Below are 24,706 nucleotides of genomic sequence, written 5' to 3'. Positions count from 1 at the left end.
GTTGAAGACATTGCCAAAGCAATTTTCTTGCTACTTTTTGTTTCCTCGCAATAAACAGGAAAAATAAAAGAGAAAAGCAAACAATCAATTTTCTTTATTGAGTTTTGCTGATGATGAAAAGAAGAAAAATCGTTGAGAGTTGAGGAAAAGTTGCCAAAAACTAAAAGATAGAAGTGTTGAAGGAGAAACATTTTCGGGATTTTATACTTCTACCCGGGAGATAGATTGAATGGGCAGAAACAGAATGTGATGGGCAAACGATTGGGTGGAATGGAGTATGGCAGAAGCAATTAAATTGTCAATCCTTTTCGGCGTTTTCAACTTTGTTTTGCTTTTGTTTTTGCAGGCTGGCTGGAGCCATTGCTGGATCGGATTGCCCGTAATTCCACAACTGTTGTTTGTCCCGTCATCGATGTTATCAACGATGATACTTTGGAATATCACTACCGCGACTCAACGGGCGTCAATGTGGGTGGCTTTGATTGGAATTTGCAATTCAGTTGGCATGCTGTACCCGAACGTGAGAAGAAGCGCCATAATGTAAGTTTATACTAAATACTATTTAGAGCGAAATTGAGGGGGGGCGGTTGGGGAATGATTTGAAGGATATCATTTATAATGGTATCAAATGCTCTCTGCATGGTTATTCGCTTTTTGCGCGTCTGTATAAATAGTTATTGACCCCCTCCTATTTATTCTAAGCCAGCTCCAACTTTAGCCCACATTTCCGTGGATTCGCGTAACCCGAGCGCTCGGAAAAACAACATGAACAACGCTTAAAGCGTTGAAACGTGACTACAAAAACTTGAATGTGGCAGTCAATGCACACAGCAAACATATATATACATAGATCTAGGGATAAAACACACACACACACACACTACACACTCATCCTCTTGCACAGGCTGCAAAAGTGTCAATTGATTTATACCACAAATCTTGGAAATGGATAATTTTAAACTTAATTTTGTTTTCTACCTCAAAAAGCTAATGAGCAAATGTGATTTAGATAGCATCAAATGAAATTTGAAAAAGATGCTAAAATGGGGTAAATTTTTATAACGAAGATGATTCATATTTTCTGCTCTACTTCTATAGATCTCTGGTTAGAGATATTCAAAGTTGTCGCTTCTCATTAACACCTTTTAATAGTTTTTAGAAATATTTCAAACTCGTTTCGGTAACTTTAGTCGCCTGTAAGCAAATAGCGAACACACGTTTCAGTCTACACCCGCCATACACACACACACACACAGACAGACACACATACACAAGCAATTAGATACTCTTCTTCTATGGCACACACATTTGCTCTACAGATGGACATACGAAACTGGCAACCCGATGGGCTTTCAACAGCTGCCAAACTGAGTCGATTCACTCGATTTTGGACCAGAATTCACTTTTATCCATTTGAAAATTTGAAACTCAACCCTTTGGCATTTTCAAAAACCAAGTTTACACTTCTGATTAGATGGTTGACTGACATATGTCGCCTGTGTGAAAATAGATTAAAATCTTCAATTTTCGTTGAACACAATAATTAAAAACGGAAACAACGCAGCTGGCGGCAAATTGTTAATTACAACATTCTCAGACTCCGTTTGCCATGGTGTGAATTGGTATAAATTGCAATTCTCAAGCCGTATACATGTAAGCGATATAACGTATACGTAGAAATGAAAAAGCGCCAAATTACAGGCATGTGAGGCAGATGCAGCTGGATCAGAGAGTAAGAGAAATGGGCCATGACTGCAATTAAAGGCAGGCCAAAAATGTTAACAGCAAATTCTGCAACAAACAGCCATTCGAAAGAAAGTCGCACCGAGCCGGGAAATTGTCGTGCAGCGCCGTGCTGGGGTAGACATGCTTCTGCGGCGTAAATATCTGACATAATTGTTTTTACAAGCGCCTAGGGGATTTATGAGAACATTGTTGCCGAAAAATCCTTTGCAACTCGGCAATGGGACAGAAGAGAACGGGATAGTATAGAGCAGAAATTGTTGCTGTTTCCTGGCGACACACAAACTCTCAGACACACACAAACACACATACACAACATTCTGCGTGCAATTTTTGCCTTGAGCTGCACTTAGCAGCTAAATCAAGTAAAGCATTTCCTGTTCCTCTCGACACGACCCTGTTCCCTGACGAGGGCAAAACATTGGCAATTTGCCGGAGCAATGTGAAAACCCATAAACGCTGCTCCAGCTTCAGTCTTTGCTGGGGCACATGTGTCTGTATATTTGCGTCGGTTGTCTCAGAGTGTCGGCAATGATAATGGCTGCCAAGGAATATGGCTGCGAAGGTTTCTTCAACGAGTGTGTGTGTGATGTGTGAGTGGGATGATGGCGGTGGCCTCAGTGCAAATGACAGACAGAAAGTTTTTACGTTCAACAAAATTGAAGAGGCTTTTAAAAATAAATGTATATGGAAAGTAAATTTGCTCAAAATGGTGGGTTTTTATGGAGCATGTGCTTAAAAACAAACCAAAACAATGAGAGGTAAAAACAAAGAAACCCTGCCCATCCGTTTTCTAATGAAAATTCCTAGAAAAGTCTTGGAATTCTTTGTATCTTTATCAAAATCTAAATATAAGCTGATTCCTATGGCTTTACGTTGCTTCATATCTCAGGTAGAACAAGAAAAGCAGCAAAAAATATATAAAGTGAAAGAAGCTCAGACTGTGGCCCAGCTGTTGACAGTCTGAAAGCCCAAGCCTGGCCAAAAATCCTTACAACTTTTGCCTCTTGCTGTCTGTCCAAAAGTTGCTTAACTTGTTACGAGATGGCAACAGCAAAAGCAACAGCAACAACAACAACAACGACATCAAAAATAACAATAATAAACATAGCATAGGGAATCAAAAATACATATTCGTTATGGGTAAACTCCAAACTCCCCATACCTCACCCTCTTCCTATGTCACTCTGTATTGCCCGACAAACTTCTTACCAAAAGTTTCTTCAGTTTTTGTGTTTGTGTTTCCACTGTGTTGTCTGATTCCTCGGAGAGAAGGTAAAAGTTCCTGCTGTGTGTTCTGTGCTACTTTAGAATGGATATATTTTTGAAAAGTGCTGCCATTTGAAGTGCAGCTGACTGAAAGATGGCCAGCCAGCCACCAAGTCAGCGAACCATCGAGCTGCCAGCATTTGAATGAAAGGTAGGAGGAAGAGGTGGAGGATTACACGTTAGCTTAAGGCCTGGGGCTAATGGATTTGGCATTTACTTTGGCAGCTGCCATTGACGCTTGACTGCACTTTTCCCTTCAATTTAATACGCAGCCTTTTCGCAACGAATCAATTTTTAAATTTTGCAACTTTCTTTAGGGTTTTCTCTTTAAATTTCTAGCCCAAAACTAAAAGTTATTTGTCTTTAATCTAGTTTTGTTTACTTGCCCAACAATTGTTTTATGTTTCATGTTCATTTATCTAAAAGCATTTCAAAAATTTAAATATTTAAAACTGCCTCAAAAAAGAAAAAGAAAATAAAGAAATAATACTCTAGATATGCTCCAGAAGCTAGGCAACTAATTCCCCGCACAAAACAACAACAACAAAAACAGCTAAAAAGGATCACAAAAATAACCCCGAAGCATAAAATGAAACTACAAACAATTTCATATAGAAATAATCCCCAGCCATAACAGCAGAGGATGGAAGCTCAGTAGAATATATATATATATAACCACCCAATGTGGTTTGAAACACTAATCCAATTATTCGAAAAAAAAGAAAAGAAAAGAAAGCAAAAAAAATAGCAATACAACATCAACGAAATGAAAGTTTTGTTGTACAATGGGGCGTATGCGTGTTGAACACACACTGAGACACCCAACCATGCAGGGCATTCAATTTTACTTATATATGTATAGGACTTTTTAAATACATATGTATTTGTATGTCTCGCCTATCCTATTGAGAAAGAGAGAGAGAGAGAGAGAGGCAGGGGAGGAGAGGAGAGACGCACACTGACTCAGAGTAGGCCGAAGTTTACCTATGAAAACTGTCTGTCGTCATCATCGTCGTAGTCGTCTCTTCATGTTATATATGTACATACATGTGTAATGGGCCCAGTGCGAAAAGGTAAATGCTTTCTAATACCCCAAGAGAGCGATAGAGATGGAGAAGAGACCAAGAGCGAAAGGGAGGAATTGAGTTATGGCGTAGATAACATTCTCCCTCACTCTCTCTCCTCTCCCTCTCTCATTCACTCTCTTTATATGTATATCAACCATGTTTGGTAGCTCTGTAGTAGGTCTCATCTCTCGTCCATTGCACGTTTCATTTCATTTCTTTCGTTTCACGTTTATTCCTTTCTGATTGCCTATGCGTGCGTTTTTCAAGAGAGATCCTTTTATGCCTTTTGTCTGCCATTGTTGTTCGTATTACACATAGGTAGTCCTTCATTCCCTTGTTATTGTGAAATCGTGCATAACATTGAGCTAGAGCTAGCTAGTGGAGACTTCTGTGTATGTGTGTGTGTGTGTATTCCATGTCTGTGTGTGCTGCGTATGCGAATTTTTCGACGCTTTTCGCCTGAATGACAAATGATGAGCAGTCAATTCGCTGCTTGATTTTACCAAAAACACAATCAAATTGCTCAAGGGAATTGTGGATGATGGTTAGAGTGGTAAATGGAAGCAAACACTTTTGCCTCTTTAATGATAAAGCCGATTAAGCATTTGTATTGAAGTCAAATTAGATTTGATGAGCACACACAAAAAAATAAGTAAATCTCTTGAAACGCTATTGGGTAATTTTCTAATATAAGTAATGCATGAATTAATTAAAACCTTATAAAAGCTATTCAAGTCTTTAAAGACTAATCTTAGTCCAAAGATTTAAACACTGTTACATGACTTTCCCCATTAACTCTTCATCAAATCCATTCTTTACTTCAAGGATGTCTCTTCAATGTTGCTTTCGTCATAGATTAAAGTTTTTATTAGAAATTGTCTTACAAAATATTCTTTATAATTTCACATAGTCAAATGGCAACGAGTTTCAGCTATATTCATATTTCAATTAACCAAACGATATTTCACTGCCCTCAAAATGGGATATTTGTCATTAGTGCAGAGTCCACGGAAATCATCGTAGGACAAATCAAACAGAGCAATTCCACCCAAATTGTTATTCTTGACATAGCCGGCCTTATCGGCAGCTGTATCGGGATCCTCAAAGCTTACCCAGATGCCATTGTTACCCTTCTTGTCGGCAGCACGATAGGCATATGTACCGAAACGCTTGGCTGGATCTTGAACTTTGGTCAACGGAGCATTGGCACCCTTGGCATAGGCATTATTCTGGTTGGGCAAAAGGGCACAGGTTTCGGGCCAACTGTAGATACCATGCAGTTGAGTGTTTCCACCCACTGGAGCTTCATCCACAACATGAGAGACTGGTGGTAGACCAGTTTCACCGGAATCATCTGACAATTTCCATGGTCGGCCATATGTAGCCACGCCCACATTGATTTTACTAGCCGGACAACTGTGACGCAGCCAATACTTGACCTGGGCATCTACATTGAACTCGGGATTGCGTTCGCTGAGCTCATAAATTGGGGCCGTGTAATCAGCCACTTCAGGGTTTCGTTGTGGGGTAAAGAAATCAAATGCGGCCAGATTAACGAAATCAAGATAGTTGATCACAGCGGGCACATCATAGAACACTAAACAAGTAGACAGAGACAAAATAAGTTGAGATTTCCAAAATAATGTTGAAGACTTTATGTACTTACGCGATGAATTAACATTCGGCAAAACTGTTGTCGAGAGCAAAAGGTTATCGGGTCGCAAAGCATTCTTTATATCACGCAACAAGGCGGTGAACTGTTCCTTATGCTCTTCAGATTTCTCATCCACAATTGAATCGCCAGAGAATACTTTCTTGAAACCCTTCCAGATACTGCCAATACCACTGTGCACCTTCTTGGGTTTGTTTTTGGGGAATTGCCAGGCAATATCTAGACCATCAAAGCCATAGGTCTTGACCAGCGAGAAGACAGTATTCACGAAACGTGTACGTCCAGTGGCATTCTCCAGAAGCTCTAGATACTTATTGGGCAAGTCCTTGGCATCTTCTCCCGTCTCGATATCCTTGTCTCCACCCACACTCAGTAGAATGCGCAGATTGGGATACTTACGCTTCAAGCGAGTCACTGTACGGTATAGACCTTTGCCCAAATCCAAATCCAATTGCTGATTAAGGCTCACCGCTTTGTGGGATTCACGCTCAATGCCCGCATAGCCATAGATCAGATAATCACAGAATTGCAGGGCCGGTTCCAATTCATCGATTACCAACTTGCCCAGACCTACAATTAGAATAGAAAGAGGGAATTATTAATTAGAACCAAATGTTATCTCTCGCCTTCATTTCCAAGAAGACACAATAACAAGCAAATAAACCTCAATATTTTGCTGCTTATTACTGATAAGCGAACTAAATTTTCAGTTTCATTGTCTTGATTTTCAATTAGCAGCTGCTTCCAGAGCCGCATTACGTAAGAAGTTTCTTTTGAAGTCAATAAATTGTTGATGGTTGGGTTGTTTGGTTGGTTGGTTAACTTAATTGTTTATTCGCACTTACCCTCTTTAACGAAACTCGACGAATCGTAGTAGCAAACCAAATGCTTTTGCAGTCCCTGTGGCTGTTGTTGACCCACCTTCACGCCCAGCACACCAACTGTGCTGGCGGTCAGGCATATCAGCGAAACCAATGCCAGTGTCTTCATCATGTTAATTCGACTTCCAATTTCAATTCCAATGAGCTGTTCACCGCTCGACTGACGACTTGAAACTGATCGACACAAATGAAGCTGAGATCGTTGAAGGTTGGTTGCTCGGACAGAGCAAAGTGTGAGGCGATAAACAACAAAGCAAAGCTTAGAAGTAAATACAGTGAACAATGACTATGACCTCTAGATATTGTTTGTTGTCATTAATATACATAGAATAAAAAGGAGGACTTATGTAAAATACATTTATTATTATTTAAACTGGTTTCAGTGTTACTTAACTTGCACACTTAAAGTTAGTTGAAAGTTACTTAAAAGTTAAGCGTCAAAAATGAGTCGCTTTATTAGTTTTGCTTTATTTGTTTTTTGTTTTTTTCTTAACAGAATATTCCACCATCCTCTTTCACTTCTTTTTCTCATTTTATTAACCATTTTTCTTCTTACATTTTTTTTTTAATATTCTCTCTTTTTTGTACAACTTTGCAGCAAGTTCAATATATATACCCTCCCTTTTTTTTAACACGTAAATGGCATAGGGAACAGATGGTTTTCAACTCAGTCACGTACGACAAAAATGTCAAACTTAAACATTTTAAACTCCGCGAAAAGATGAAGTTTTTGTGACATGTTAGTAATATTAGTAGCTTTTAAATTTATGAAAATTAATTTTATATTTCATTAGTTTGTCACATTTTTATCAGGCTTTAAATAACGTGAATCAGATTTCTATTTCGTTTTAAAGAAGTGTCCACATAAGTGATTCTTTGTGGTAATTTCTATTAACTATTGCTGTATGAGGTTTGAATTAAGTTAAGGTTAAAATCATTTAATTGAGGTTATGTGCAAATATTTAAGGTTAGTTTATTTTAGGTTAAGTTAAAAAAGTTTGTATTTTTATTTAATGTTATAGTAATTATTCTGAAATTACCCTGCAAGAAGCCTATTAGTTCTTGGTATAATTTTATGCACAAAGCAAACATAATTTAATCCAAAATCACCGCAAAACCCAAGTATTTTGGCACACTTCACCCTAATAAGAGGGCTGTAAGTGAGCACACTATTGCCTTAAGAGTTCTTGAGTTTAACGGCTTTCGATAAAGTTAAGTATCCATTCAACTTAACTTCTCAGTGTACCTTTTCAGCGATACTGACTGTACTGAAATAGACAAAAAAAAAATGTATATTGTTGCTGTAGTCATCGCAATTCTATTTAAATTTTTACGACTTATTTCTTCTCTTTTGTCTTGTCTTGTCATCACATTTGAGCTGAGCCTAAAAGCTTTTGCTTTTGCTTTACTTCCAATTTGTTTTTTCTTTTTTTCTCATTCTGTGTTTGATTGTCTAGTTGTTGTTCTTCTTTTTTGGTTTGTGGTTATCAACACCCTGGACCAGTTGGGTATGTTTTTTCCTTTTGTTTGTTGTTGTCTGTTATGGTTTCTTTTGCATAATTTTTTTTTGTCCTAATCGCTGTTCAATCCACTTTTGCTTTGTATACTGTTCAATTCTCACTCTCTCAACATCTTTCATAATTTATTTTGACTGTGTGTGTATGAGTGTGTGTGTGTGTGTACATATGTGGGTGGAAATAACGTCTATCAATTTCATTTATTTCTCCTACGCAGGTTAAAATTGTTAAACACATACTACACACACATGTAGCCATCTATATATCTGTGTGTGTGCTTGTCATTCCAAATGGCTGTTCGGTTGGCACATATCGAACGATGAGTTCCCTGAATTTCGCCAGGAAGCATAAGCATCTCCTGTTTCCCTTCATCAAAAGTTATTTGCATATAAATGTGTTGGCAAACAATTTTTTGTGTGCGCTTGTCTTGATTGTTGTTTGCCGGTGTTTTTTTTTCTATCGATAATATCAATTATCGCTTTTGTGCGGTGACTTTGTTGCTTTTTCATCTTGGCTGAATAAATTAAATGACACTCTTGCCAAAAATGTACATGGATTTTGGGATTAAATTTGAAACCAAAAGAAGTAAATGAAAACCAAGTGGAAATGTATAAAGGAAATTATCATAATCGATTGATTATATCAACAGGATTATTGTAATCTTTAGAGTGCTTATGACTATCTATATTTTTTTTGTTGCCCAAACTTTTACTAAGCTTATTATTATGAACCTCTTTTGCCTATATAGACTGAATTGTTATTTCAGCAGAAAACTGTGTATTTGTTGCCTAAAGCAAGAGTTAATAAATTGATATATATTTTATTCTTATTAAAGTTTCCTTCTTCAAATCAAAGTGACCAACTTGTTGGCAAGACTCTGACTATTACTAAAACAGAGCATTAAGTCCAGAGAAAAAAACATACAAAATTAATTTAACCCTTTGGCTTTTTTCATGTTAATTTGTAATATGAAGGCGGCCAGAAAGAAATTGAATTTAAGCTATGCTCAGCCAACTTCAAAGTATATGATTAAGTCAATCACATGCACGAGCGAGTTTTTGTGAGAAAATAATAAAAAAAAAAAACAAAATTAGAACTAAGCCAAAAGGGCAAGCATTTATTCCCTTTGCCAGCCTGTAGGGGTCACAACGAAAAGAAAAAAAATTAAACCAGAGGAAAAACCCAGGATTTGAACCTTTTTTTTCTTGCCCTTTATCTTTCGGTTTCTCTCTCTCTCTCTCTCTCTCTCTCTCTGTGTTTTTCCTGTTTTACGCTTTAAGCATTTTCTGTAAATTAATTTTCACAGACAGGAATATTACTTACACATTTTGCGCCCGCTGTTCACTCAGATAATTATGTGCACGTTTAACTTTTAATTGAAATGTTGTAACACGATTGCGGGTGGTGGGAGGTGCAGGTGGTGCTGGAGGGGGTTTGGCTCTGGGGCATGCCATGGCAAAATATATATGAAACTTCTTCCTGTCCCAATTTTTTACCCCTCAATCGTAGTGTGTACTATTATATCGAGCTTGTTGGTGTTTAATTAAACGTGCAGCACAAAGCAAAATCTGCTGCTAGTTAGCGGAAACCGCAATCCCCCACCCCGCCCCTAAAAGTTTGCTTCACTTGTTGGCGGATGTAAAAATATGGATTGCCTGCTTTTCGGCTGGCCAAATGAAAATATTATTTAAGGCGCTTAAAATTATAACGAAGCACACAAACTGACCGCATAGTGGTTAAAGAACGGATGGGAATCACGGGGGTTTCATAGCACTCACAAAATTCCCATAACTTTGCATATTAAGCCATATGCAAGCGAATAACTACTTCAACAAAAAAGTGCAGGAAAAACCAAAAAAGAAAAAAAACAACAAAATTGGAAACTTTACTGCTGTGTTCCACTCATGATACCCAAACCGCAAAAATAACAACCATCGTTGCACTTCAGGCTCATGGTGAGGGGCTTTGGGGTGGTGGGTGGTGAGTTGAGCCCTATAACAACAAGATCAGAGATTGCAGTTACCCAAAAACTTCTCTCTCACTCCCCCCATCCTTTTCCTTCATTCTTGCATTCGCTTCACTGGTGTATTAATTTGCACCCAATGTGGAGTGACGAGGAACGAGCCTGTGAACATTTTCGTTTCTAGGGTAAAACCAAAACTAACGACCGCATTCGATGGTGTATGTGGATGGGAGGCTATACATAAGTGGGCGTGGCATTGGTTAAGGCCATTGCAAAAGTGATTTGTGCGTTTTTTTTTTGGGCGGGAGCTGGTTACAGCCACATAAAAGGCAACCAGGGATCATACACCTTCATCTCCAGGAGAGATATAACTCTTTTTTGTATTTGAATTTTATAATAAATCAGTTCGTTTAAAGTTTCACAAATAGTTTGGTTTCTTTCGAAAATACAAATACAAATTTCAATGAAATTTAATGTTAAACCAATTTAACTTTGACTTTGCTAAGAAAGATAAGTAGGGAGTTCTTGGTTATTTAAGACATGCCTGTGCTTTCAGTGAAATTATATTACTTTTTGACATTCACAAAAAAAGCTTTAAAAAATTTAAATAGTTTTAAATTACTTACTTGTTTAAAAAATGTACCTTTTGTTAATTTACTGAGGCAATAAACGTAGGGGAGCTATGAAAATGGTTTTATTCATTGTTTTCATTGGCATTTAAGTTGGTTTTTGCCAGCCCTGGCCAGCAACATATGCAAATCACTCACTCAACCGCTGCATGGAGGCCAAAGTGGCACACACTTACAGAGAGAAAGGGATACGACGACACAGAGGGAGAGAGAGAATGAGTGAGGGAAATGTATCCTGTATATGAAAGTCAGCTTACGTGGCGCATGATTTATTAAAAAGTGCTCGTAAAAATGCACAGCACACTGAGAGAAAAAAGCAAAATACAAAACAAACCCAAAAAACCCCTCACAAGCTCTAGCAACAGGAAGAAGGGTCTGGGCCTGAGGACACTCTATCCGACTGTGTGTGTGTGTGTGTTTGTCTATGTTTATGTAGTAAAAATGCATGAAAAATAACTATGGAAATAAGGAAAAGCAACAGCACTAAAAATAGATATGAAATTTTTAAAGCATCCTCGTGTTCTGCTGCTCCTCCACATCGTCGCCATCCTCGTCATCCTTTCCTAGGCAACTGAAAGAGGACAACAATGTTTAAATCATTATGATGTGGGGCAAGTGGAGAAGCGGCTACTGTGTGTGTGTGTATGTGTGTGGCTCCCAATTTTCAAGCCCATCCATCAACTGTCAGAATTTGTTGGCTCATTTTTAAGCAATTTTCGCAACCGATAGGAGAGTATCTCGTGCATGGTAGACAACAGCATTATGATGGTATCCATGGCATAATGACGGCATTCAGCTCCCAGATAGATGACTATAACTCTATATACTCGACTATTGATCGATTTTATTTGTTTCAAAGTGCAACAGCAGCCACTTTTCAAGGTTTTCCCCCGCCTTGCCTCGTTCTCTGCCCGACAGAGTTTGCCTGCAGGACGCCATTATTAATTAGTTTCCATTGCATATTTCCACAGCCACCAGGAGAATGAGCTGCTTCAACAGCCACTGCCATTGCCACTGGAACTGCAACTGCCATTTCACTTGTCCATGTCCATGTCCATGGCACATTTGTTCTGCCAGCTGGCGGCATAATATTGGCACAGGAAAAGGGTAGCAAATTGCCAGTTAAACCGAACCGAACTGGGCATCATTTGCATAGCATTTTGTGAAATATGTCTTAAGCCTCATTTACACTACCAAAATGAATGGCAAGTGGGAATTTTCAATGACTTAGGGAAATGTGTGATAAATGGGAGTGGAGAAATTGTGTTAAAAGTGTGAAACTGAGAGAACATCTTAACGAACATTTCCATTTAAAAAAAAAAATTACCGAAAATATTATGAACCATTTCTGGGCTAATGTTTCGTAGGAAGTATTCCCCACTTTTCCACTATCAACTAGAAATAGGCACGTACTTAGAGGCACTTTTTGTTACCTTTTCATCTACCGTGCTTTGTCGTCTCTCTTTTGGTGTCCTGTGTCCTATGCAAATTGAGTGCGCGTTTCGCATAACCAAAAATTACATTTTCATCAACCTCCAAGGGAGTGGACAGAGTGGCCAAGGCCAAAGGCACACGTGCCCTAAGTTTGCCTCGTTTTGGTGATTGCATTACAATCTACCTCACTCGTAATGCTGTTGGGATAATTATGTAATGTCCAGGGACTGGAAGAGAGGGAAGGAGGAAGTGCTTTGGTCCTTAAAATATGCTTAACATTTTACAAAAGTTTTTCGCTGTAGTTGAATTTGAGACAAAATGTGCTTACGCCTCGGCTTTAACTTGAGCGCAGATTAAATAAGCATGAAAATGTCCTTGTCCTCCTCCATATTTCTGGTACGTGTTCCGTCGAGGTTGTTCCGTCATTTTATAATTCAGACTCATTTCAAGAGGAAGCAAATGTACTTGTTGGGAAGACCCTCACAATCCACGAGAGCAGAAGAGGGAGCAGCCCGGCCATTTTCTTTTAATTTTCATATAGTTTTATAGTTTTACTCGCAGATTTGACTGCTTAATACGCAGAGTTGCACTTTACTTTTATTGCGCTTTGGGTCTGGACCAAGAAGAGAATGGAAAAAGTGTAGAGTTTTTTGTTTTTCCTATTTTGTTTGTTTTTTGTTGCACGCGCGCACATGAAAATCTCTGCTGCGTTTTATGCCACAACAGAGGTGAGTAAGTCGAGGGGGGCTCATCTGGCCCATCTGCCACCCCCTCTGCATTGCCCAGATAGACAGTCAGAGGACAGAAGAGCCCTACGTTAAGCACTCACTAACGGTCCACTGAACTGGTAATCAAAGCAAAATCAGCAAAGCAACGAACAACTTTTTATGCTAATTTTTACTTTTACATTTCAACTAACATTTTTGCTGTGTGTGTGGGTGTCAGTGGGGTGTCTATGGATGTGAGTGGGAAGGTGTGTGGGCATGCTACATTAAACATTTAAATATGCTTTTAAGTAGCGTTTGGTTTAAGGTTTACTAAGCGGGTTAAGAGAGCGAAAGAAACCCTTTGCATCTATCCATCTATTCATCCGCCTGCATCCACTCGAGCAATAAGCCAAATTGCGTCTTAGAAAACCAAGAAAGAAGTGTCCTGACTGCATCCTCCACATACGTCCTACTTATACATATACAAATATACATATATGGAGATATTTCCCAAGTATTCCTTGAACTATTAACTTTGAGAAAGATTGCGACTTTTGGCGCTTGACTCAAATATGCAAATATCAAAAGCGGAGCATGGAAAATCCTCAAGTTGTCCCGCTGAGCCGCCACTTTACCACTCAAGCTAGGATCCATGTGAGTGTGTGTGAGAGGATACAAGGAGGTGGAGAAGCCTAAGAGTAGGCGTGTCTGCTAGGACTTGTCAAAGTCAACTTGGCATTATGTCAAGCAGCATGTTTTCCTTCTTCCTTCCGACTGAAGCAAATGTCTCTTTTACTTTCTCATACATTATTTTGTTGCTGTGTATGAGTTACTTAAAGAATAGACAAGGATCTCCAGAATCGTTCACAACGTATCTAAGATAGAGTCGTCATAGTGATTGACCAGAAATGACATAGGTCGAGAAGGGTGGAAGGGTATTATCACAGCCGGTTCCCTTAAAATTTCAAAGTATTTCTTTTAGTTTTATCAACATTTGAAATGGTTATTCATTTCCCTGAGAGGCCCCTCACTGCGAGAACGGAGACAGGTTCCCTTAGTCGTCGACAGTTAATGTCGCTACCCATTTCCATTCCCATTCCACATCGGTCCGATTTCTATACTCCGTCCACATCCGCGCTCTGACTTCTGCGATATTCCTGGGCATATTTTTCTTTGGCTGCGGTTGCCTCCTGCCGCTTTACGTGACTGTTTTATTTGATGTTAATGTGAAGAGTGAGTGGTTCGAGGTGTTGAAGGTGTCGGAGGTGGTACTGGAAGGCGCCTTGCTGGCAGCCGCAGGTTAGCACATTATTTACATGCCATGGCTTGGGACTTTAAACCGAACCCTCTTTGGGTTTCGCCTGCTTAATTTGCGGTCGACTTGCTCAAGGTTTAAGCTCTCCTTTTGTCCCTCTCCCTTTTTGGTTTCTTCTGGAGTTGATGAATTCCTTTGGCCGCCAAATGGCCATTCATTTTTCAGCTTAATATGTGTCACACACACACACAGGAGAGAAGCCCCTTTGTAACCATTATAAATGCCTCAAGATTTATTTTGATATCTAAATAGGCTCAAAATGTGTCCTTGTATGGCACGAGCTATGCGAGGCAGTTACTTTTGATGCTGCCATTTTGAGCGTCTGCAAGCAAAGTAAGGATTTGTTGAGTGGAAAATTGAATTGATTCACATGAATCATATTTTTCAGAAAGAAAGTGACTAGGTAAACCCGCTTATGAAATCATGAAATCATTCCAAAGCAATGAAGAGGCTTTTCAAATCTTGCCACAACTCCAAGCTTAATAATTTGTCTGATTCTTCATAGCATACTTTTTTGGGCAAACCTCTTTAAAGTTTTTAAGACCTGCGACTCGAGGGAATGAGTAAATAATCGCATTTGTATCAACCCTCTTTTTATATTATGTGGGAACATGAGCTGATGCCGAAAGGTAAAAAGTTATTCCATATTATTTGCTCTGCGCCGAATGAGTCGACGCACAACTCTGTTTATTTATTTTATTCGTTTCGGTTTTTTCGGTTTGTATGAATTTATTTTATTTATTCATAGCGCTGCTGCTTTTTATTTCATCTCAGTTTATTTACGCAAAAAAGCGAAACTTATATTTTTGTATTTCTGCATTTTACTTCCATTTCCGGTGGGAGGAAAACGGGGGAAAAGAGCGACAAAAAACAAATGCAACTATAACAATAAAATCCTTTTACACACTAACACACACACTCACACACATGCATGAAGTTCTTCTCTCAATTTTTTCCTCTTTCTCTCCTTCCAGCAAGCTTTTCACTTTTGCCATTTGTTCTGTCACTTCCGAAGGAAAAAAAGAAATCGCCGCCCGCATGTTTCCTTCATTCAGTCACTCTCTGTTTGTGCTCCAAATGTTTCGCATATTTGCCTACCCTGCTGTCCCTATTCGTTTTCCTCTTTCTCCGACTCTTGACCATGTTTTCGCAGTGTTTTTACAGGCTCGAAGCGTTTATTAAATGTCACACTGTGAATTTGCCAGCGGCCAGCAGAAGTTCCTCATCTTTCTGCTGATCCATTTCGTTTTTAATATTTTCAGGGCCGTTTCCACATTTCCATGACACAATTTTTTAAACTGACATCTTCTTGTTGTTCCTTGCCTTAAAATATGGCCACACATTTGAGAGTCTCTGACAGTTTGAATTGTTTTTGTTTTATTTGAAGGCAAACCAAATCAAATATTCCATAAGACATAAAAGATATTCCCTTGCTACATTGTGTCTTCGGTTGATTTATTTTGCTTCTTCCTTCGGCCATAAATTTTGTAATGTCATTATTTAAAGAGCACACAACCTAAGAGAGGGTCCTATAAATATGGTCAGTCGTTTGTGACGATCAAGTGGGTTAGTGTAGAAATTATGTATGGGGTAAGAGTATTCAGTAGTTACTGAATTTTCACTTGATTATTTCATTTTAATTTATAACATTTACGGAAATTTAATCATTTATATATGTACAACTTATTTATTTGCATTCAATTTATATTTCATTAAACAGCAAATTAAAATGTAGTTCTCCATTTTGTTGCTTTTTATTCATGTTTAATTATTTTGTAAAGTCCTTTATCTGCAGCAGCTGCTACTGCTCGTGCTTTTGTTTGTCCACTTGCATAAACAAACCTAAAAAATAGAAATTAAAAGAAGTAATTTAATTGCAATGGAAATAAAATGCAATTCACCAATTAAATGCACAAAATTTATGCCACAAGATGGATAGGAGAAAGCAGAGAAACGAGTCCAGAGACTTGCTAGACAAAGTATTCAATTACCACAAAATAGAGATGGAGATAGAGACAGACAGAGACACCGAGAGAGAGATGAAAAAGGGACTCAAAAGGAGAGTGAAGTACAGGGAAAACGAGAAAATTGTAGTAGTAAATAAAATGTGGCCTCGAGTGTTTTTTCCAAGCTGTTGAAAGTAACCAAAAAGGCAGCTGGGGACTCACAAGACGACCTTTCCAGTCGGCAAAAAACGAATATAACGTTTACTTAGGTGCCACAGCAATTGTTGTTATTGCTGAGTGGCCATTAAGAGGGACACATTTTGTTGTACGTTTGTCGGACCAACACTTCAGTATCAATTAGTTAAATTAAATGGTCTTACATCAACTCACCTCGATTATCTTTCTTTCATTTGTTTCAGAGCTCTGCGGAACCTGTCTACTCTCCCACAATGGCTGGCGGTCTCTTTTCTATTGACCGGGATTTCTTCGAACGGCTGGGCACATACGATTCTGGCTTCGATATCTGGGGTGGTGAAAATCTGGAGTTGTCCTTTAAGACATGGATGTGTGGTGGCACTTTGGAGATTGTACCCTGTTCCCATGTGGGTCACATATTCCGCAAACGGTCGCCATATAAGGTAAGAACTATTTTGGATTATAATTATTCACCCGTGACGACAAAATGAGCAAATTGTTTGGCCACTTTCGACCGAAATTGCTTAAACACAATGTGAGCCAAAGGCAAAACCAATATTTATACACTTGCCTCCTCATTAACGCCCACCACCAACTGGGTGAATGGAGAGAAACGTGTGGGTCATGTTGGTTGGGGGGTCAGAGGAACAATTTAAAACTCTTACACAACGTCACGTGTTGGATTTGATGTGTGCGTGTGTGAGCCTGTGTGTGGGCTGCCTCAGGACCAGCAGCTTCTACCAGTTGAGATTCGTGTTTGGTCAACTGTGGGCCAATGTGGTTCTCCCCAAACCACCACCAACCATGCACCGACCATTCTACATTCAACAACCAATGCCGCTCTCTGTGTACATGTCGCACATGCCAGCCACAGAGCAGCATAGAAGGAGAAAGACGAGACAGCTACATAGAACATGAACATGGACATGCATTGTGGCCGCCTCATCCCTCATTCCTACTACTTCTCCATTTTACATCTCTGTACCACCCACTCTGCCCACTTTCTCTCGTTTTCTATCTATCTCTCCTATTTGTATGTATGTGCCCCTGAATGAGCTGCTTCAATTATCAACGGTTTACGCTTGACAAAAGTTTGGCAACTGTTTTGGTTGTCAATGCCGTAACAGCTTCCCCCAATGCTCTAAGCTCTGGTCACAGAATCATAAAGAGGTTTAAGGCCTGATAACCTATAGACACTAGAGGTGCTGAATAAGGTGCAGTGTGTATGGGGAGATCACTTGCAACAGTTTGAAATGAAAATTGTATATTCAAAAACCATGTACCAACATTGTAGATGAACTAGAGATGCTCTTTATGAACATTCAGATAGCTAAAAGAAATATGATTCTCATATTCCAAAAGTTGTTAATAGTTTTTAAATAAAGAAATTTGTTAACCGATTAAATACTTTAGGAAGCCAATTACCTTCATACAGTAAGAGATATGTTTAGAGTCTTTTTGAGCAACAGTTATAATAAAAACAAATCCTAAAAAATTGTTTGTATGTATGTATGTCATCTAAATTCTGGAAACTCCAATTCCTTATTATTGCGAATAGGCCAAACGTGCCTTATGTTAGGCACATTCCCAAGCTCAAATACGAATACACAAGACAAACACATTCTAAACGCACATTGGCACACAACAGATGGACACAAAGAGACTAGGAATGAGGTTTTGGGGGCCGTCCACAAAAAGACAGATAGACCAACAAAAGGCTCCAGCAGGAGTCCTTCTGCAGAAGCTACTCATTCAGGTAATTAGCCCGGGTGCCTGGGCTACGTGGCTGCTGGCTTCCATTGTGTATGGGCAATCGCCCTGTTTGTTCACCAAATATTTTCTTCCACCAACACCAGCAGGAAACTCAAACCTCCCCACTTAGTGTCGTCCTTTGCTCTTTATCCTTACAGTGGCGTTCTGGTGTAAATGTACTGAGAAAGAATTCCGTGCGTTTGGCTGAGGTCTGGATGGATGATTATGCTCAGTACTATTATCATCGCATCGGCAATGACAAGGGCGATTGGGGTGATGTCTCTGATCGCAAGAAGTTGAGGTAAGCAATTATGACTTCTAGTTTAGGGAAATGGATGCATTTTCTCTTTTCTTTTTCACTTTTAGGGAGGATCTGCAATGCAAAAGTTTCAGATGGTATTTGGATAACATTTATCCTGAGCTTTTTATACCCGGCGATGCAGTGGCTCATGGCGAGGTAAGTTGGTCAGGTGTATTTTGTTCATATACCCTTGGGGTTATCCATTCCTTTTGGGCCCCTCAACCCAATCCAAAAAAAAGACAAACTCAAAACACTAACCCATTTAATGATTCTCTCTGGTAAACACCCGAAATTCACAATTCACAGATTAAAAACTTAGGTTATGGCGGTCGCACCTGCATGGACGCCCCGGCTGGAAAGAAGCACTTGAAGAAATCTGTGGGCACTTATCCATGTCATCGTCAGGGTGGCAATCAGGTTTGTTATCAGCAGCCCTGCGACCGCCACAAACTCCGTCGAAAAGCAAGAACGATGTAGAAAACCGTTAAGAGTACTTTCTTTTGTTTTTGAACTTAATTTTTGAATTTGATTTCCTGATTTCTGATATTTTTCCCCCTCTCCTATTACTAAACCAAGAAGATCTTCAACTAAACGGTAAAGCCGGTTAACCCACTACAAATAATCTTAGTTAAATCACAGCAGCCGCTTTCTTCTTCTACTTCTGCCACTTTAACAAAACATAAAAACACCCATACACAATTGCAATTTGAATCTGATTTGAATTTGATTTGTCAACCGTCTACATGAACTTCAAATTACAGATTGCCAATCCGCACTCAAACATGTGTCTCGATGCGCAAACTAAGGGCGATAGCGAGATGGCAATGAGTCTCTATGAGTGTCATGGCCAAGGAGGAAATCAGGTATCCCAATTCAAAGACAACTTCAATCAATCATCGGCTATGGCAAAAACAAAAAATATTAAAAGCAAAATGCGGAACTGGAAATGTTGTCATCTATATATTTCCCTATCTCCCTTTATAGTTCGGCCAGCTTTATTATTGAACAATTGTTTATTTCTTTGATTTTTTTTTTTTTTTCGTTGGTTTTGGTTTATATTGAGTGTTTTTATTAAGCTTTATTATCTTATCTTTGCTTTATTTCAATTTGATTTCTAACTATCTGTCTTGCTTGCTTTTTATTAACTTCTTTCATCAAATTGACACTTTACTCTATACACAAGAAGCTAAATACACTTAAAAAAACAACTAAAACTCCTTCTAGAAGCCATTTATAAATTGAAAAGCGTTTTTCATAACTTTTCATATCTTCCATACTATCTAACTTAAATTCGAGTACGATTTCTCTATCGATTTCTCAAAAAAAATAATTCCACTTTTACGGATTGATTAACATTTCTCAACTTTTTTTGAGTTTTATTTCTTCATCTTTTTAAAGAAAACTCTTAACACAAAGAACTTTGAATCTTATCTTACCATTTTATTGTTTGGTTTTTGTTGGTAAGATCTTGACTTAAATATCGAAATTTAAAAACCCTTTTGCAAGGGCATAAAATAATTAATTAGTTAATTGAATTAAATTTTTGAAAGTTCTACGGTTTTGAGCACTAATTTTTGACGGAGTTTGTGGCTAAAACAAAATATAATGTAACCATTAAATGTGTTTGATTTGCCCTAATTAACACATATCAAAAGTTAACTTGTTGCTAAAATGTAAGTTTTTGGATCACATAAACCCATGGGAAAACGTGGCCAATAAATTGAGTGCTTAGTGCATTGACAGTTTTACAGTTTCCCATATAAAGGGTTTTTTTTTGAGAGGCATACAGAGTCATTGATTCTAGAGATAGTCTAATGATGTTTGTGCTCCAAAAGTGACTCTATGCCACTTTGTGGATTACCATTTTGAAGCACTAATTGATAAAAGACTGCCTTATGGAGCATGACGATTTATTCCTCTTGAAAGAACACCCTGTTTCATACAGACACACAAATGCTTGATTTTTCATTGGCCATTCAGAGATTTATGCCTTGTCGCCAAAATATTAATTAAATTGCAATCATAAATAAAATTTCAAGCAAACGATAAATCATTCTGTTCATTCTGTTGTTGTTGTTGTTGATGATGCAGTTTAATTTTCCAGATACTTTTAAAACAAATCTGGAAACATTTGTTAAACCAAATGCATCAACAACAATAACAAACAACAACAACAACAACTCAAACAAAATATCACAATTTTTGTGCTGGAAACATTTAATAACAAGCATTCCGACAACTAAGCAACAACAACAACAAACTGCATACAAATGAACTGCAACACACAAAAGGACTCTTTACACGGCACACACATACAGAGACAAACACACACACATAGCCCCACTTACACATACACATAGATACACAGACAGACAGGATATATTGTGTATTTCACATTAAATGTGAAAGTGTTGACCTCGTTCTGCTCCTACAGAAATCGCCAAGCACAGACAACACCGTGGCCCAACCTAGTGTTGCCCCTTTCCTCCTCCACCACTCGACCCATCCTGCTATTCCAACCTCTTTTACCAACTAGAAACGCGTTGTGGAAACAAAAAAGGATTCCGCCAAATGTTTGTTTGCACTCGGAAATGCGGCTGGGATAAAATAATCAACATCTGAGCATGGCGGGACGAATGAAGGGAGTTTAGTCAGGGGGACGATACAAACGTTTGGGCGTTTTTATGTTGCCACACATAGTAGGGAGGGGGCGTGGCGTTTGGTTCGCTTTTTTGCACGCAAATTTTAATTTCGCACATCGTAAAATTTGCATGTGAGTCATAGGACAGAAAAGGAAAGCATCCGCGCTGCTCGTATCAAAAGAATCGAAAGGATGCTCGGGTCAGGGATGAGGGATAGAGGCGGGATGTGAAGCTCAACCAGTGGACAGGCTACATATAATAAACGAATTTTTTTACCACATAAGAACACGCTCTGAAAAACACGAAAAAATAGAGAGATGAGTTGAATTCGCCCTCACCGGAGGTTTAATACCCTTACGAAGTTGAAACTTAACCAATTTCATGTTATTATCCAATACGTTTTCAACCTTTAAAATTCATATTTCGGCAGAAATAACGAATCGTCCTTCGATCCAGTTTCAAATATGAATAAATGGCCTTTAAGCGTTAGAAGTCCATGTGGATTCAGGTGTAACACAAGCCTATGAGAAAACTATGATACTCTTCTTTTAAAAACAAAACGAAAATATGTTATTGTGCACAACCAGCAGTAAAATTTGTTCAGCGCTCAAAAACACACCAACAAAATGAAAAAAATGTTTATAAAAGAAAAACTACTTTCGCATGTGAAAGATAAAAAAAACTAAAAGATAAAAGTGGGAAAAAATTCAGATGAAAATTAAAAAAGAAAACATAATTAAAAACGCATCACGTTCAGAAAGATCTGATGAAAAAGTAAGGGAAATGCAGGAACAAATAGAGGAGAAAAATACAGAATGAAGATGACATTAAAAAAGGGAAAGAAAGAGTAGTAGGAGAAAACAATCAGCAGGGGTGCATATTAAATTTAGTACAGTGTAAATTAATGCAGAAAGAAATGGAAAGAGACATTGAGAGAGTGAGTGACTGAGTGGAAGCCGTGTCCTTCAACTGTGAAAATTCTCACAGGGTTCTCAGTTAGGAGTGAAATGGTTGAAACTATGATCCATGACCTACACATCAGAATGGATCTAAATGGCTTACCACTTTCTAATAAAGTTATTATTTTCGGTTAGTTAGCTTTAAATTTTGATGCTGTATTAATGTCTTTATCATTCAGACTTAATGGGGTTTTGCTTTTGATTTGATTCTCTTTGGCCACTTCCTTTAAGGTCCTTTTAACAAATGGCAACAAAGGAATAGTAATATATAAAATGGAATAATGAATGTGCTTGCAGCACTGGCAACAAAATGTTGCACAATTGCCATGCTCTGGCATCGTCAGCAGTAGAATCATTGTTATTATAAACAAAATAAGAATGGGTCAAGGCAGGCAGCGGAAAACGGAAATGGAAACACAGCAAAATGGCCGCTCAGTCAGGCTCTGTTGCAGAGCAGAGGGGAGTCTGGCCATCTGGCAATGGCCAACGTGGCTTAAATTATAAATAATCATGACGGGATGACGCGCAGACATAACCCAGACCGAGGCACAAACACAAGTGAATACACACACACACACACACACACACATACAGGCAGTCTGCCACCCACATGGACATATACACACACACACACACACAGACACCGACAGCAAAGCAGCTTTGGCATTTCATTTAATATTACATTATTATGTAATTCGTTATGCGATTTTGTAGCCTGGCAGAAACTTGGCAACTTTTGAGTATTGGGCAGGCGAGCGAGAATTTGACATAAACACATGCCATAACAATTTGTATTCATATCCAATTTCATTTTCCTCATCCTCTACAGTACTGGATGCTGAGCAAAGCTGGGGAAATACGTCGTGACGACTCCTGTTTGGACTATGCCGGCAAAGATGTGACACTTTACGCATGTCATGGCAGCAAGGGCAATCAGGTAAGATGATTTTGATCTTTGGCATCACAGTTCTAATCGCAATCCGTGATACGTTTCAGTTCTGGACATATCGTGAGAATACAAAGCAACTGCATCATGGCACTTCGGGCAAGTGCCTGGCCATAAGTGAGGCCAAAGACAAACTTCTCATGGAGGAATGTAATTCGTCTTTGGCCCGTCAGCAGTGGATGCTGGAGAACTACGATGGCTCGAAGTTGTGAGGCTACTTTTATGCGAAAGGCAACATTCTAGTGCCTACTTCGCAGCGACATCGACGACTGGGAGCATAGCGGCAGACGAAGTGACACGTAATGATGAAGTAAATGGATAAGAGGATTCCCCCCCTTGAAAAAAAAAACTTGTGCAATAAGCTAGGAAATGAAACTGGAGATGGGGAAAAAGCGTAGCAGCATCGTCAACAACAAATAAATAAACAATAATTTGCCATGTTTGAAACACTGAATGCGCTCTAAAAAAAAAAAACAACAACAGATTATCCCTTAAAACATATGTGTTTATATAGTTATACTTTCACACCCACACACCCATATACATATACATACATACATATGTAATATTTATTATAATTTTCAAAACGAAATAGTTTTAAGGACACACACATCCCACTACAAGGACGACTGTTGTACAGTAGCTATAAGATTTTCTACTACGCTGAGTCTACAAATTTTGCTAGAAATTCTAGGCTTAGTTATTTAAGCTAAGAAAATTTAGATATAGTTAAATATCAGCCAAGCCAAGGACCATGTCTCTGGCAAAATTAAAGTCGTAGCGCAATTTTTGCATTTACTTTGTAAATCTTAGCACAATTTTGGTTCCATATCCGATGAAATATGATAATGAACTTTTGTGTATGTGTTTGTTTTTTGCCCCGGTCAAAATGAAACTGAAACATATTTAATTCTATTATTTCCGACATCAAATGGCTTTGCAAAAGCCGCGTTCCAAATATATGATTTTAGCCCATAAGCTAATTAGTAAATAAGTATTAAAAGATGGAAAGCATTTGGTGATAGCCCCTTCAATTTGAGGCCCCGCACCATTCCTAATAGAGAAACAGAGGGAGAGAAAAAAAAGAAGAAAATATAGGTCCAAAAACCTTGATTTTATTTATTAAACTTATTTCGAAAAGAAAAACAACAACAAAAAACAAAAGCCAATGCCAAATTATTTAATAGATCTATCTGAATTTGTCTTTTTGTGTATTTAGTTTGTTTTTATATTTATGACAATGATAACATATCGTGTATATTTATTCGATAATGCCAGCTTGTGTAGTAGACACTTAACTATCATTTTCTAGACTTGAAAAGCAACAGATATATAATTAATCATTTTAAAATAATGCAAGTATATGCAATAGTGCCTTCTACTAATTACTTAACACACATTCAGACATACAGAAATGTTTAGAAAAAATCCAATTCAAGGTTTATCAATTAGTTTTAGTTTATAGGTCTCAAAGAATAAATAAGAAAAATTCAAAAATCGACTGTAAATAATCGTACTGTCAAAAAAAACTATCATATCACATATATGCCAGCATGTAAATAATGATAAAGAATAGAAATGATGACATGCAAATATCATAATAACTACAATAACTAACAATGTTTTAACATGTAATTTGATTTGCATTTTTTTTGCACAGCAAATGAAACCAACAGCCATAGAAATGGTCAGAAAAACGTTTCAAAATTTGCGTTTTGTTTTTTTTTAGAATTAAATCATAACTAATCATTTGCTTGAAAAAGCATCG

General features: G+C 38.2%; 2 protein-coding genes across 4 annotated transcripts in view; one reads left to right on the top strand and one right to left on the bottom strand.

Annotated features, from left to right (window-relative positions):
* Positions 1-24,152, top strand: part of LOC6637862 (putative polypeptide N-acetylgalactosaminyltransferase 9) — a 61,084-nt gene extending 36,932 nt beyond the window's left edge. For 2 of the 3 annotated variants that reach the window (XM_002061002.4, XM_023175087.2), the window contains 7 exons: positions 347-540; positions 16,563-16,781; positions 18,249-18,391; positions 18,457-18,547; positions 18,698-18,808; positions 22,822-22,929; positions 22,989-24,152. In XM_002061002.4, the coding sequence (XP_002061038.1) occupies positions 347-540; positions 16,563-16,781; positions 18,249-18,391; positions 18,457-18,547; positions 18,698-18,808; positions 22,822-22,929; positions 22,989-23,150 (1,028 nt within the window). In that variant the 3' untranslated portion in view covers positions 23,151-24,152. Of the gene's footprint in view, positions 1-346; positions 541-16,562; positions 16,782-18,248; positions 18,392-18,456; positions 18,548-18,697; positions 18,809-19,152; positions 19,255-22,821; positions 22,930-22,988 lie in introns of all 3 variants that reach the window. The other variant, XM_015179343.3, reaches the window with a different exon arrangement.
* LOC6637863 (imaginal disk growth factor 6) lies at positions 4,909-6,811 on the bottom strand. Its single transcript, XM_002061003.4, has 3 exons — positions 6,597-6,811; positions 5,746-6,321; positions 4,909-5,676 (listed from the first exon to the last, which is right to left on the bottom strand). Exons 1-3 carry the CDS (start codon positions 6,742-6,744, stop codon positions 5,024-5,026), a joined length of 1,377 nt encoding a protein of 458 aa, XP_002061039.1. The 5' UTR covers positions 6,745-6,811; the 3' UTR covers positions 4,909-5,023.
* Positions 24,153-24,706: the final 554 nt, after the last annotated feature.

This window comes from Drosophila willistoni (assembly GCF_018902025.1).
Source record: "Drosophila willistoni isolate 14030-0811.24 chromosome 2L unlocalized genomic scaffold, UCI_dwil_1.1 Seg72.1, whole genome shotgun sequence".
NCBI lineage: Eukaryota > Metazoa > Arthropoda > Insecta > Diptera > Drosophilidae > Drosophila > Drosophila willistoni.
Note: the sequence above shows the minus strand (reverse complement) of the source record. Positions and strands in the feature narration are given on the sequence as shown.